Genomic DNA, 13,622 nt, shown 5'->3' on the forward strand with positions numbered 1-13,622 from the left:
AACACAATTTTCGTATATTTATCACGCTCGGCATTATTTTAAAGAATTATAACGTTACATTTTTGTGTCTGAGTTTCGTATTGTAAGTGTATTATCAACATGATAACATGAATTTGGTCGTTACCGAGGTTGTATGTTGCAATTTTGTAACAACGAAAGTGTTATTTAATGAAATAAATCGCATGCAGTTATAACAAATGTAGCTTAATATATATGAATATAATTGTCCCAAAGAGAACTCCAAAGACGTGTGTGAGACGTTAGCCTAGACGATTTCTTGCTCACTTGCTTCCTTCACGACCATTTAAACAGCGCTCAGCCCTATTTCATTTCAGAACACATTAAAACGCTTTCCATATAACAATGAAATAATTATTATGATGGATTTAGTTTCTGGTTAATTTCCCGGCCCGGAATATTGCAAGAGGTAAGGAGCGTTTACAGTGCTAGAGTAAGCGGGATAATAACAAGGGCAAGTAACATAATCGATCACACGGTTTGTTGCTATCTCGTTTACTTACCCGTGTAAACTCTCCTGTTGGGTTTGGCTCTTCCAGCTAAAGTCGTCAAACCATCAGCCAGAATCTCCACGGCCCTGTTCCTATCGGGCTTAACAGCTTTCCACCTTTTAGTAGTGGCAGAGGCGAGAGTCCCAGATGTGTTAAGCGGGTTTGTATATCACTCAAGAAAAAGCATAAACGCTAAAAGCACAGGACACAAGTTAAACAACCGCATTATATAATACTTTATTTTTCTATAAATTACGCAGGATGCGAAAAGACGTCGCTAACATTTCTTAGTTCCAACTTCTTGCAATTCGACTTGCGTTTCCGCCTTATATATTGGAAATGAGGTTTTCCAAAAAAAAAAAAAAAAAAACTTTGAAAGAATCGTGATGTGTTTAGAAGCCAACAATTTTATTATTATTATATGCATCGTGTTTTCACTTATTAAACTTCCGCACAGTGAAAGCAAATAATGGTGTTAAAATCATGCTTTAATAAAGATCCACTAAAATAAAAAATGATGGGCCAATTTTCGTATGAAATAATCAGCATTATTTCGAACAAACTTATTTCATATATGCAAAAATAACCACAGACATGTGTTGTATAAAAATACATCTTTCTTTCAGTGCAGAAAACTTATTTCTTGTCAACTGGTTTCCAAAGGAATCTTTTTTTGTAAAATTTTCTGTGTACGAGAAAGAGGCCTACGTGTGTACCTGGACTCCGGCTCGTCTGTTTTAAACAGTGCTGCAAGTAACGTTAAAACAAATCGTCCTCCATTCAACGTGGCTGCGGCATCTCCTTTAAGGCGAAGTGGCTCTTCGATTTCTTCTTGGAGCAAGACTTAATTACGCCCGCCGCCCTAGGAGTGCGCCACCGTCGGGAGAAACGCGCACCCCCCCCCCCCCCCCCGGGCACAATCACCCAGCTCTGGGTTTGTTCCTGATTGTAAACCAGGGAGGTGACTCGACACACGTTTGTCCTAGTTTCGCTAATCAAGTTGCTTGCTTAGAAACTCTGAACTTTCGCGTATCTATTACTAATCATTTATATCTTCCTCTAGAAAAAAATTAAGTGGCATAAAATACATATATTTTTTTTACATTTAATGTTTTTATTGTGTGGTGATATTATACTGTCACAATTAATCAAAAATATCGAAAAAATAATAATAATTTACATGTGCTAAATTTGGCTTTAGGTTGGTTTATTTTGTTTGAATAATTTTGGTTTTCGATCGTGATTTTAATACAATATCGTTTATTCTTTATAAAATTGTCTGTTTAACCAAGTAAGTGTTTATTTAATGGTTTTAAGAGACTTAGACGCCAATTTATACTTCAATTCTAGCATAAAACAGAGGGGAAGAAATTGCCTGATATATAGTTTTGTTTTAACTGTTTGTAGCAAGCCTTTGTTTTAAAAACTCCTAATTTTAGGACATCGTTCGTCAATTATTAAAACTTTAGTTTCTCCAGTAGCATGTAAAACTTCCTGCTCCTTTAATTTCCAGAAAACTAAATTTGTATTGATAAATAAATTATATTCAAAAATAAAGAGTTTTAAGACAGATTTTTCCAACAAAATATTTGGTTCAGTTATGCATAACACAAGATTACATTATTTGAAAGGTTTCTTTTGCATATGCCATTACTGGATTTGCTTTATATCATAAGAGAACTCAATAACGGACAAAAAAGTTGAATAAAGACAGAACATAAAACTGCGTGGAAGGAATTAGTAAGAAAATATTATCACAACACAGACGGACACAGCGAGCTAACATCGACGAGTCAGTTGTAACTAGAACAGTAAATAAAAGACAAAAAACAGTCTTGAACATCACAACGACAACACAGAGATGCACAGGAGAACCCAGCGACGTGTCAAAACAAGAACAACTGAACAACACAACGACGACAGCGCAGACGAACAAAGTAGGCTTCCTAAAATAAAAACAATTGTGTTTTTTTTTTTTTTGGTAACTGGAATTTGCTTCCGTCCTCAGACACAAACATCCTATACATAATGAAAAATTTTTAATTTAATTAGAAATCTTATAAAAAATTAGTAATAATAACATTACGAATTCTTTAAAAGTTATTAGCAAAAAAAAACTAAATTACACTAGGTAAATGATTTAGAATACTTATAATTTCGGATGGGACATATTAGGCACAGTAAACTTACATAAACTCTATAATGTAACACAGTTTTATATTAAAGAGAATATTTGATTAAATGGTCGCAAAGATGGAGGAAACAGCCATTACGAATCTTGGACTTCCCATCTTCCCTGTTAATGACCTCTCTTCTTCTTTATGGTCGGGGGGGAAAGAGGGGAGAAGAGACAGCAATTACTTAACTCTCGAGGGTCTTGGTTTCGGCCACAATTAGCGTCGACTGGAAACTTTTTCTTACGCGGCGGCGAGTCTTGCCGCCGAACGAAAGCGGGGAGGAACGATTAGGAATCAGCCCTCGCTATTAATTACAAAAAACAGTAACTGGGAGGGCCCAGGGTCGGGTAGAGTCACCGCTTACTCCCGTCGGCTTGCTGCTCTCCCGGAACTCGCGCAGTATTCTCTAGCCCCGGTAGAGCCGTCTACGTATACTTCTACCCGTCCACGCGACCGAGCAGACAGCCGCAGTAATTATGTATGGTGGGAGCAACCAGAAAACAATGTCATTAACTATGTGAATTTTTTTTTTTTTTTTTTTTTTTTTAATTTTAGAAAATCTCTATAAATAAATATGTAAATTTTTGTTCGTTCGAAATCTTAAATCTCCAAAACAAATTTTCGCCGATTGCTTTGAAATTTTGACACAACGTTGCATTCGAATACGCGCGTGTTTTCATGTTTTCATATGCATGTTACGCTTGTGACGGGTAAAAATATAGGTAAAAATATATACAGGTAAAATCATTGATTTTTAATATTTTCGTTGCTGTAGAGTGACATATAGATAGATATATAGATATAAGTATACAGATCAGAGATAGAGAGATATTGAGGAAGATACAGTTAAAGAGAGAGATAGAGGGATAGAGAATTAGAGAGCGATAGAGAGAGATGCTATGTATATGTGTACCTACTTTAAATAAATAACAAAAAAATTGATTCAAGCATTGTAACGTATGCCGGGAATTATCTTTATTTTATAAAATGAGGTTAATCCGTTGTGAAGTGAGTTGGAGATAAAATTTAAACAAATACAATTTTATGTTACACATATTAATTTAAATCTTGACATGATTTTAGAGAATATTAACTTGGATGTTAAGTGGAGATTTGAAAGTTGCTTCGGTGATCCTTGGTAAACAAAAGATATTCACAAATTTTCATTTTTTATATGCGATTGGGACAGCATAGCAAAGGATTGACATTGGTCCACAAAACACCTGGAAAGAACATTTTGCACAAATCTTTAGTAGATCCAAAAATGATTCTTCTACCACCTCTACACATCAAGTTAGGCTTAATTAAAAAATTTGTTAAAGATTTGCCTAAAGATGGTGAACGTTTTAAATATGTGTGTAAAAGATATCACCATTTATCAGAAACCAAACTGAAAGAAGGGATTTTCGTTGGGCCTGATATTCGTAAAATGATGTTCAATTCCAACTTTGAAGCAAGAATGACTACAGAGGAAAAGGAGCTTTAGATATCATTTAAACAAGTTGTGACTAAGTTTTTTTGTCAATGTGAAAGACCCAAACTATGAGCTTATTGTACCTCAAAAGACATACAAGTTCAAAAATCTGATAATGCTTGATAAGCCTTAAATTTCAATTTCCTAAAAGCTTGGACGAAGCGAGTGAAGAGCGATGGGGAACGGTTCCATCGGGGACATAAAGGTTATGGAGAAACGGTAACAGGGACGGTGGAATATCAACATGTTGGGGTTTACTGTTGGTCACTTCATCGAGAACAAACAAAATACACCGCATCGGAGATAAAGCTACATAAGAAGCTTTACAGACAAAAGGCAAAGGAAATACAAAAAATAAGCACGTAAGATATTATTGTATTAAATTGGTGAATTTTACGGTAAATAAAAATGCTAGCCTAATTTAAATAAAAGTACGGTTTATGCTACATGTTTTTTTATTATTTTTTATGTAATTTTTCCCCATTTTAAAATATGATCCATATCATATTCCGAGAGAACTGTGGGTAATACAAAAAACTGATACCAGATACGGTTTCAGCACCCAAAAATACATAATATTTAGACGTATTTGTTTAAAAAAGATTTACAAATTTTTTATTAGCCTATTTGTTCATGGGCAGTTTATAGACGCGTTGTAAATATTGTGCTCTAAAGGAAGATTGAAAACGCTTTCTTTAACTGCCAAGTCCCAAGTTGAAATGCAGCATAGCCCGTTCCGCCTCACTCAACATTCAGGTGTAGCCGCAACCTTAATCCGCGCCTGGCAAGAGCATCGCTCCATCGCCGATCAACTTTCATTTGCACACAGGAAAAACGTTCTTGGCCGCACGCAGCGAATTTCCCTGTGCCGCTCTCAGCCAAGACTTACTAACTTTAAAGCTAATGACAATATAAAAATAGCATATTTTAATATTAAATTCTATCTACAAATGATTTAGTTGTATGATTAGGTTGTTATTAAAAAAATGTTATTTAGTTCAATTAAATTTGCTAGCCAAAAAGTATTATCAAATTTTTCTCGCCGCAATTTAATATTTAAAGAGGCGTACCAACTCAACTTGTTATTTGTTACGTACACTCCTTATTCGCGCTTGAATTACATAATGTGAGAACGTTAATTTTACACTATATTATTTCAAATTCATTTTTGTCCAGGAATGTTTTTTTTACGGCTATGGTAAAATTAATGAATGTAAACTAAGATTATAATTTGATTTCCCGCATTACATCTTTGACTAAGATATTTGCAATACCATTGCAAAATAACATATTTTTGAGCTGTAGTTTTCATTTCTTTTACCGTCTTGTACTTTCTTCCTTTATTTCTTAGCTTTAAGCTTGCCTTGGTAACATGTTATTTTATAAATAATAGCGTTAGTGTGTTCCTACTTCCCTACCAATTCTCCTCCATCCCCCCCCCCCTTTTTTTTTGTTCACATTTTCACAGACAACTGTACAACCATCAACTTTTAACTGCAGTATTTACAAAATTTTAAGTGCCTATTTCATTCGAAAATTTTCTTTCGATAAAATATTTATAAAAAAAACTAGTTCCCTTTATATTGGCTGTATTTAAAGAAATATGAAGTGATGTAGGAATAGTTTCCCTGTGCTGTCCCAGCGCGCTGTTTGCTAAAGCGGGTGGATCGGCCCTTTGCAGCCGCTCGCTGTGCTACATGCCGCAGGATACAAAAGCACTGAGAAGCGCTAGAAATAAGGAGAAACTCCGTACCAGCCCCGAAGACTACGTACTTGCTCGGGACTCGACGGAAACTTTTTGTGTGTAGGTGGGTGTGTGTGTGTGGGTGTGCTTTTATTTTCCTGCGGTGCCCACACACACACACTATTGAAGTTCCAATTTACAAAAAAAAAGAGAAGGGTGTGAGGGGGAATAAAACTTCTCTATCCAGCAGTCAGTTTTCTGAAGCCCCTCCATGACCAGATTCCCGTGCAGATGTTGCCTGCAACCCGCCCCCCCCCCCCCCCCGAGGAACTTCTTCGCATCTCCTCCGCACGCAAGTTTATCGGCGGCTCTCTTAGAGGAAGCATCGGGCTGGGAGGGAGGGTTAGAGGTGCGCAGAAAGAGAGAGAAATGCCCTCGCGAACGTGTTGAAAACTTCCCCCTGTACTCATCCGCGTCGCCGACAGATAGTTTCCCCCCCCCCCCCCCCGTTATCTGCAGAACAAGCAGCGCTCAGCCGTTACGTGTGAATTACCCTCACCTTCCCTCCCCCCTACCCCCTTTCCTCCCTTTCGCCGCTTCATCCCTTCCTACACGCCACGGTAAGCTCCGATAATCGAAGGTGAGCTTATCTGATACAGTCGCGGGGGGGTTACTTCGCAGTTACGTCCAAACCCTCTGCCACCCACCCGCCTCCCTCTCTCCACTACGCGACCAAATCCCGAGTTTACCCATTTCCCCGCGCCACCCCCTCTTTTGGTCGATATCGTTCACGGGGTGCGTTTTCGGAGACGCCGATTTCGTCCGCTTTTCAACCATGCTGCGTGGTTCAGGCGCGAAATTCCAAGATCCCTTGAGCCGGGTTCACATGCCACGCAAGGGACGCTACGACGGAACAGCGCAACACGTAACCGAAGCAAGAAAATCACTTTCGTTTATTATTTTACTATTTATTTACTTATTTGAAGGCCTTAAGTAATTTTAGGATAAGAGTTCGATTTATTTACAAAATTTGACTAAAACTATAAACACAGGCTACATACGCTATCATCAATAGTCATGGTTTTAAAGTCTTAAGAAAATATGGAAAAAGGGGTAAAAAATAACTATGGCAAAAAAAACTGGACCTGTCGATTTTTCTCTAATATGCTATTAAAATTATTTTCATAATTATTGGATTGATTTTGGAAAAATTTTAGCATTTTATTGAAGACTGGTAGCCTCTTAATTAAAGTGTGGGTTATGTAACTTGTGTTAAATATGACAGTTCTCTAGTACGAGCGGCATCCATTCCCCAAATGTCAGCATCACATGGCTGAACAGCAGAAGGATGCGTGATGGGAGTAGATGCTGTGGCGTGGCGGAGTGTGACGTAGTGCGCCCCTGGTGTGTTGCAGAGCGGGGCCGCCATGACGGAGAACTGCAGCCAGACGGCGCTGCTGCCCGTCCCGGGGCCCGCCGCCGCCAACGGGTCCGCCCCCGCCGCCGCCGACCTCAACTACACCTACGTCAACTACCTGAACGTGACGTGCGAGCTGCCCATCCGCTACGCGCAGCCCATGTACGGCTACATCGTGCCCTTCCTGCTGGTCGTCACCATCATCGCCAACACGCTGATCGTGGTGGTGCTGTCCAAGCGGCACATGCGCACGCCCACCAACGCCGTGCTCATGGCCATGGCGCTGTGCGACATGTTCACGCTGCTCTTCCCGGCGCCCTGGCTCTTCTACATGTACACGTTCGGCAACCACCCGCGGCCGCTGTCGCCCGTGGGCGCCTGCTATGTGTGGAGCCTCATGCACGAGGTTATCCCCGCCACCTTCCACACGGCCTCCATCTGGCTCACCATGGCGCTCGCCGTGCAGCGCTACATCTACGTGTGCCACGCGCCCGTCGCGCGTACCTGGTGCACCATGCCGCGCGTCATGCGCGGCGTCGCCGCCATCGCGTGCCTCGCCGCGCTGCACCAGTCCACGCGCTTCTTCGACCGCGAGTACGTGGCCGTGGACATCGAGTGGCCGTCGCCGGGCAGCCACGCCGCCGTCTGCCACGTGCAGCACGCGCGCTGGGTGGAGCGCTGGGTCGGCGTCGACCTCTACTTCACCTTCTACTTCTCGTTCCGCGTGGTGTTCGTGCACACGGTGCCCTGCGTGTCGCTGGTCGTGCTCAACGTGCTGCTGTTCCGCGCCATGCGCGTGGCGCAGCTGCGGCGCGAGAAGCTGCTCAAGGAGAACCGCAGCAGCGAGTGCAAGAAGCTGCGCGACGCCAACTGCACCACGCTCATGCTCATCGTGGTGGTGTCGGTGTTCCTGCTCGTCGAGATCCCACTCGCCGTCGTCACCATGCTGCACATCATCTCGAGCAGCGTCACCGAGATACTCGACTACTCGGTGGCCAACGTGCTGGTGCTCTTCACCAACTTCTTCATCATCGTCAGCTACCCCATCAACTTCGCCATCTACTGCGGCATGTCGCGCCAGTTCCGCGAGACCTTCAAGGAGCTGTTCGTGCGCGGCGCCGTGGCGGGCAGGCGCAACGGCGGCAGCTCGCGGTACTCGCTCGTCAACGGGCCGCGCACCTGCACCAACGAGACGGTTCTGTAGGCGGCCCTGCCTCCCCCTGGTCTGTCAGTGAACTGCTCGTGAGCCACCGACTCTCGCAGGATAACGTCCAAACAGTCGCAACCCTGTGAATGTTCACGGTCTCGTTTTAAAACTGCAATTATAAAACAAATAGCTATGAAACGCGCTGGTAAAATAAAACTCAAACTTAACATTTCCCCTTTGGGAGATTGAGATACACATGCTCGAAGTAAATACGCGCTATTTTTTTTTTTCGACGAACGCGGTTCTGATACACTTCCATGTGAAGGCAATCAAAATTCGGCGACATGAAATGAGAATTTTACGCGTGAAATGTGTGTTAGATGTTAGTGACTCTAAAAAAAAAAAAAGATATGTGATCGAAAATATTTTTATTTTTAAGTGACTGCAGAGGTTTTTTTTTATCTGCTTACTGTATCGAGAAGTAAAGTATTCAAGTAACAATGAATGATACTGATTGTATACTTTCGAAATGCAACGTGTGTGTCGGATATTATGTTATTAATATAGACTACATAAATGTGTAAATATGTAACTGTACATTAAACAAAAATATGGAGAGAAAATTATTTTTACGTATATTTAGAGTTAATGTTTAAATCTGGTTGTACGTGGCTGTCAGCTATCGCTGGTACAGACGGGTCAGTCAGTCAAGATTATTTGTGATCTGCAGTGTTAAACTGTTGAGAGTTAGTTTTAAACAGTGTATGAGGACGTGTTTTGTTGAGTGTATGTCCACTGTTTCTAAACAGTTTTTAAACATCTTGTTTGACACCGAGCTCTATCAGTCCAATCCAAATTATTGTATTCTGTTTTGTTTATGTAAAATGTCTAAATTTTATGCAAATTCATTTCTTTTAAAATGAGTTCATCTTAGCTAAATGTACGCTAGGAAACATAACTCTGATACAAAACCATAATTCACGTATGTAGTAAACTGTATAAAATTTATTTGTAAAAAACGTAGAAAAACTCAGAATATTGCATGGTAAAAACATTTTGCAAGAATAGTTCTAAACTCGTATTCTTTGTTTCTTGCTTTTCAAAATTAAATTTATTAATATTGTTTCCATAATTTATACGTATTTTAAATCCCACAAATTTTCGTTACATTATTTTGCAGGTAACAGTACAATTTTTTTTGTTTGAAGTTTTTTCTTCAAAACCTTCTCACACTGAATAATCTATTTTTAAAATTTTCTTTTCTTCAGAACTTCACTGATTTGCTTATTAAAATTATATGTATATTTATATTTATTTGCATCATTTAAAGTGAATATTTTAGTCCGAAAAATTACTTCAGAGTCTGGTTGGAAAACGTTTCATATTTGTGTGCACAACATTTTTTCACTGTATCGTACAAAATAGAAATCTCATGCTCTTTCAGTAAAAATGTTTTCAGTAACTGAAATATGATTCCACATTTTTTATTCCAGATTTAATTGTCTCTCACCGATAAAATATCATAGAATGAGAAAAAATAAAAGCTAAATTCAAAAATTGTTATTAAATCTATAGGTACGAGTAATAACGCTTCGAAGCCACATACATGTATCTAGAGTAGCAACAAACATAGACATTCATAAAAATATAATTCCTGGAATTCTTTCTGTTATTATTTGGCCTGATTTTCAATTATTTTATATTACCTCAGGATATTCGTTGTAATGAATAAGTAACGACTATTTTAAGTTTTTGGGAGTAAATACATATGTATATATGTGCAACCACACATCTTTCTTACTGGCCATTTCATCATCGACGCAGTAGGACATTGACGTATGAACGTTGTCATTTCACGTCAGCTTTATCTGCTTCAGGTGTTCAATACATTTATCAAGTCAAAACCGAGTTTCGTAATGACAACGAAAATTTCATTTTTCTGTTTGAAGCATAACTAATGTTTCATGAAGTTCGAATTAAGTTTCTAGTTTTGTGCTCCTTGTTGGCGCTTCTTAATCCAAAAAGGTGGTATTATCATTGAAAGATTTCTGCAATGGGAGCGCATGACTTGATGAAAGCTTTTGGACATACGCCGTTGCTAAGCACATGTATGTCTAGAAGAAAACTACAAAAAACACTAATAAAGCAAAAAATTACTGTTTTCAGGATATAAACACCACACAATACTCCACAACAGGAATATGGTCAACAAAACAAAGAAAAAACAAAGAAAAATGAACTAACAGAACGAAAAAACCCCACAAATGATGACAGCACAAAAATACCGAAACCAAAAAAAAATCAGCACAACAGTTGAAACGAGACAAAAACACAGCAAAACGAAAAGACGAAACAAATACAATAGTTTTTTTTTTCCAAAAAACAGAGGAGAACGAAAAAAAATACCCACAAATGATGACAGCACAAAAATATTGAACAAAAAAAAATTCAGCACAACAGTCAAAACGAGACAAAAACACGACAAAACGAAAAGACGAAACAAACACGGCAGTTTTCTAAAACGAACAGGTGGAACTCAACTATCGGCGAAATACGAACAAAACAAGCAAAACGGTATATGGTAAGCGATATTTTTCTCGTGTCCCGCAACATTTCGCCGTGCTTGACGGCTCGGATGTGCAACACTTCCCAGCCGTCGACTGGGCTGGCCTGGAGGCCTGGAACCACTCACACCGGCCGTAACGAGGTAATGAGGAAGGATGAAGGCGGAGGAATGTACTTAGTGCGCGAAGCCGTGTCCTCCTCTGCACTAGGGAAATTAAAATGTGATGTTTCTTCCTTGTTTTATGCTCTCGGCGTTTAAAAAGCGTTTAGTAAGATGAACATTCAAGAACCATTAGCACGGTTAGCATTATTTCTTAAGATTTATTCCTCCTCTTTTCATTAATTAAATTAAAACAAGCGTTTTTTTAGTTAAATTAAACCATAAAGCATACCCAAATTCAATATTAAAATATAATTATATTTAAAATACTTTTTTATAATTTAAAATATAAAATAGATTCCTAGAGAAAATAAATCCAATATAAATTCGCAACCCCATTGGGACAGGAAATTAAACTGCTAACCTTAAATAAAAAGTTACTCATGTGTAATGATCATGCGTAAGTGGCATGTTTTTTGTTTGTTTCAAATATTTATTATTAAAAAGACTTTGCTATAGCTTTGCAGCGAAATTAACATAAATAGTGTAAACACGAATAACTCGTATACAAATAAAAATTATCAGAAAAAATTCAATCATTTTATCTAAGTCACATAGATTTACAATTCTATGTAGATAGAGTATGGCTCACTGTTGACTGAACCACGTCACAAAGAAGCAACATTGACCTAAATTAAAACTTATTCCTTTCATAAAAATGTTCAGCTTTGAAATTTAATTTTAATTTTTTTTTTGCAACTTTGGTATTTCGCATGACTAAACACGTTTTATTTGTAAAATCCCACACCTCATCACTTTGCGACGAACCTTCGTCGTGAATCACTGAATGTAAGCCAAGCACAAAGGCAAAACTTCACAGAAGCAACGGTCCAATAATCATAAATGCTAGTTGCAAACGCAGTAAGGAGAATTTGCTGAATACACGCTTCTATACTTACAATCTATAATTTCCTGGCAAACTGGGTCACACTAACGCACAATAACAACTTGTTCGACTACAGTTCCGGTTCCACGGGTAAATGAAGCTATGTAGTGCGGAAAATATAACTTCAACAGTACGATCAAACTGAGGTGAATGTTTCGCACGCCATTAAAATTCTCAAATCGATCGAAAATCTAACCTAGAATATTTTAGCATATAGTTTAAGAAAGGAAAACGTAATTATCAAACATAAGTGGGTAAATATATCAGTTTTGTGCTTTAGTGATTTATATCGTCGGAACGATTTAAAAATATTTCGTTTTTGATCGAGAGAAATATATTTGTCATGGTAAATGCGCATTAAGAAGTTTTCGGTTTTTTTTTTATTTATTTTTTTACGAGCTAGGATTCGTGGCGAATATTTCTCGTAATTTCAGGATACAGTAAGAAAAATTTCGGGTTCATGATACGGAATATATTTTGCAGCGTTTTAGCCTGTGTTAAGGTGAGTTTAGGTGTATGTCACATCTTGGTAACAGAAAGTATAGAATTCAGTAAACATTTTTACCATCTTTATTTTATTGCTTTTTGGATTTAAAAAAAAATTAATTGCCACTTAGATTAAAATACATTTACTAGAGTAGGTACGGCTCGTTAATCTCGTAGAGACTCCTGCGCTTATTTAATTATTTTTTCTCAAACGGAGAGGGTTTTGACTTTAAAACGGAGATGTGTCTCACCACTGGAAAATGTCTCCGTATCAAAGGAATGAGAACGTGAAAAAAAAGGGCAATTAAAAATGTCATTTTTTAAATTAAATGTTAATTAAAGAAAAAAATAATTAGGTAGTCGTGATGTAACCTTGTTTTTTGCCGCGCTTCTTCTGCGAATAAAGGTAACCTTCGTTTGAGGATAACAGTTCCTGTGCTTCTCGTAACACGTGTGTTCGTGCGCGCACACTCTCTCACCAAAATTACACGATTTTTCCCTTGCCAACTTTGTCTGTTAAAATTGTCCAAACGAAAATACATTTAATGTAAGTTCCAGACCAAGGTTGCCAGATAAATCGCAAAACGTAGTCTTTTTTTTAAACTTCAGCTTGTTAGCTTAACCTTTTCGTTGCTCTTTTCAAATGATCCATTTGATCTAATGTCAAAAAAAAAACACATTATTTGATCAGCGAGAAAATAACAGTAAATATTCTTACCAATCATTAAATAACAAAGGGGTGAAAGGGGGAAGGAGGGATATATCTTAAAAATCATATGATTCGCCAACTTTAAGCCTATGATTGATAAATATTGATACAATATATGTTTACGCGTATATTGGAATTCTCTACGGTAAAATTAATTGTTTGCGTGTAAACGCTTCTCACCAGGGGATTAAGGTAAATCAACGAAAGATTGCTTTAATTTATTTTAACGATTTATTGTGTTTCTTGAGACCATTTTTTCTTCTTATAGCAATCTATAAGTTCACCGAAAATGTTTCTTCGGTTTTCTTTTGTGTAGTAACGTGATCGATCCTCTTTTTTATTATTGTTCGTAATGTATGAGGCTTTCCTGCGTTCCGATGCTTTTAAAAATATCTGCGGACGTATTTA

At 38.3% G+C, this 13,622-nt stretch overlaps 1 protein-coding gene across 2 annotated transcripts in view; it reads left to right on the forward strand.

Annotated features, from left to right (window-relative positions):
• LOC134533472 (sex peptide receptor) overlaps positions 1 to 10,068 on the forward strand; it is a 586,089-nt gene extending 576,021 nt beyond the window's left edge. For both annotated transcript variants that reach the window (XM_063371004.1, XM_063370998.1), the window contains one exon: positions 7,260 to 10,068. In XM_063371004.1, the coding sequence (XP_063227074.1) occupies positions 7,272 to 8,465 (1,194 nt within the window). In that variant the 5' untranslated portion in view covers positions 7,260 to 7,271 and the 3' untranslated portion in view covers positions 8,466 to 10,068. The remainder of the gene's footprint in view (positions 1 to 7,259) is intronic.
• The last annotated feature ends 3,554 nt before the right edge of the window (positions 10,069 to 13,622 follow it).

The sequence above is a fragment of the Bacillus rossius genome, chromosome 1 (assembly GCF_032445375.1).
Source record: "Bacillus rossius redtenbacheri isolate Brsri chromosome 1, Brsri_v3, whole genome shotgun sequence".
Taxonomy (NCBI): domain Eukaryota; kingdom Metazoa; phylum Arthropoda; class Insecta; order Phasmatodea; family Bacillidae; genus Bacillus; species Bacillus rossius.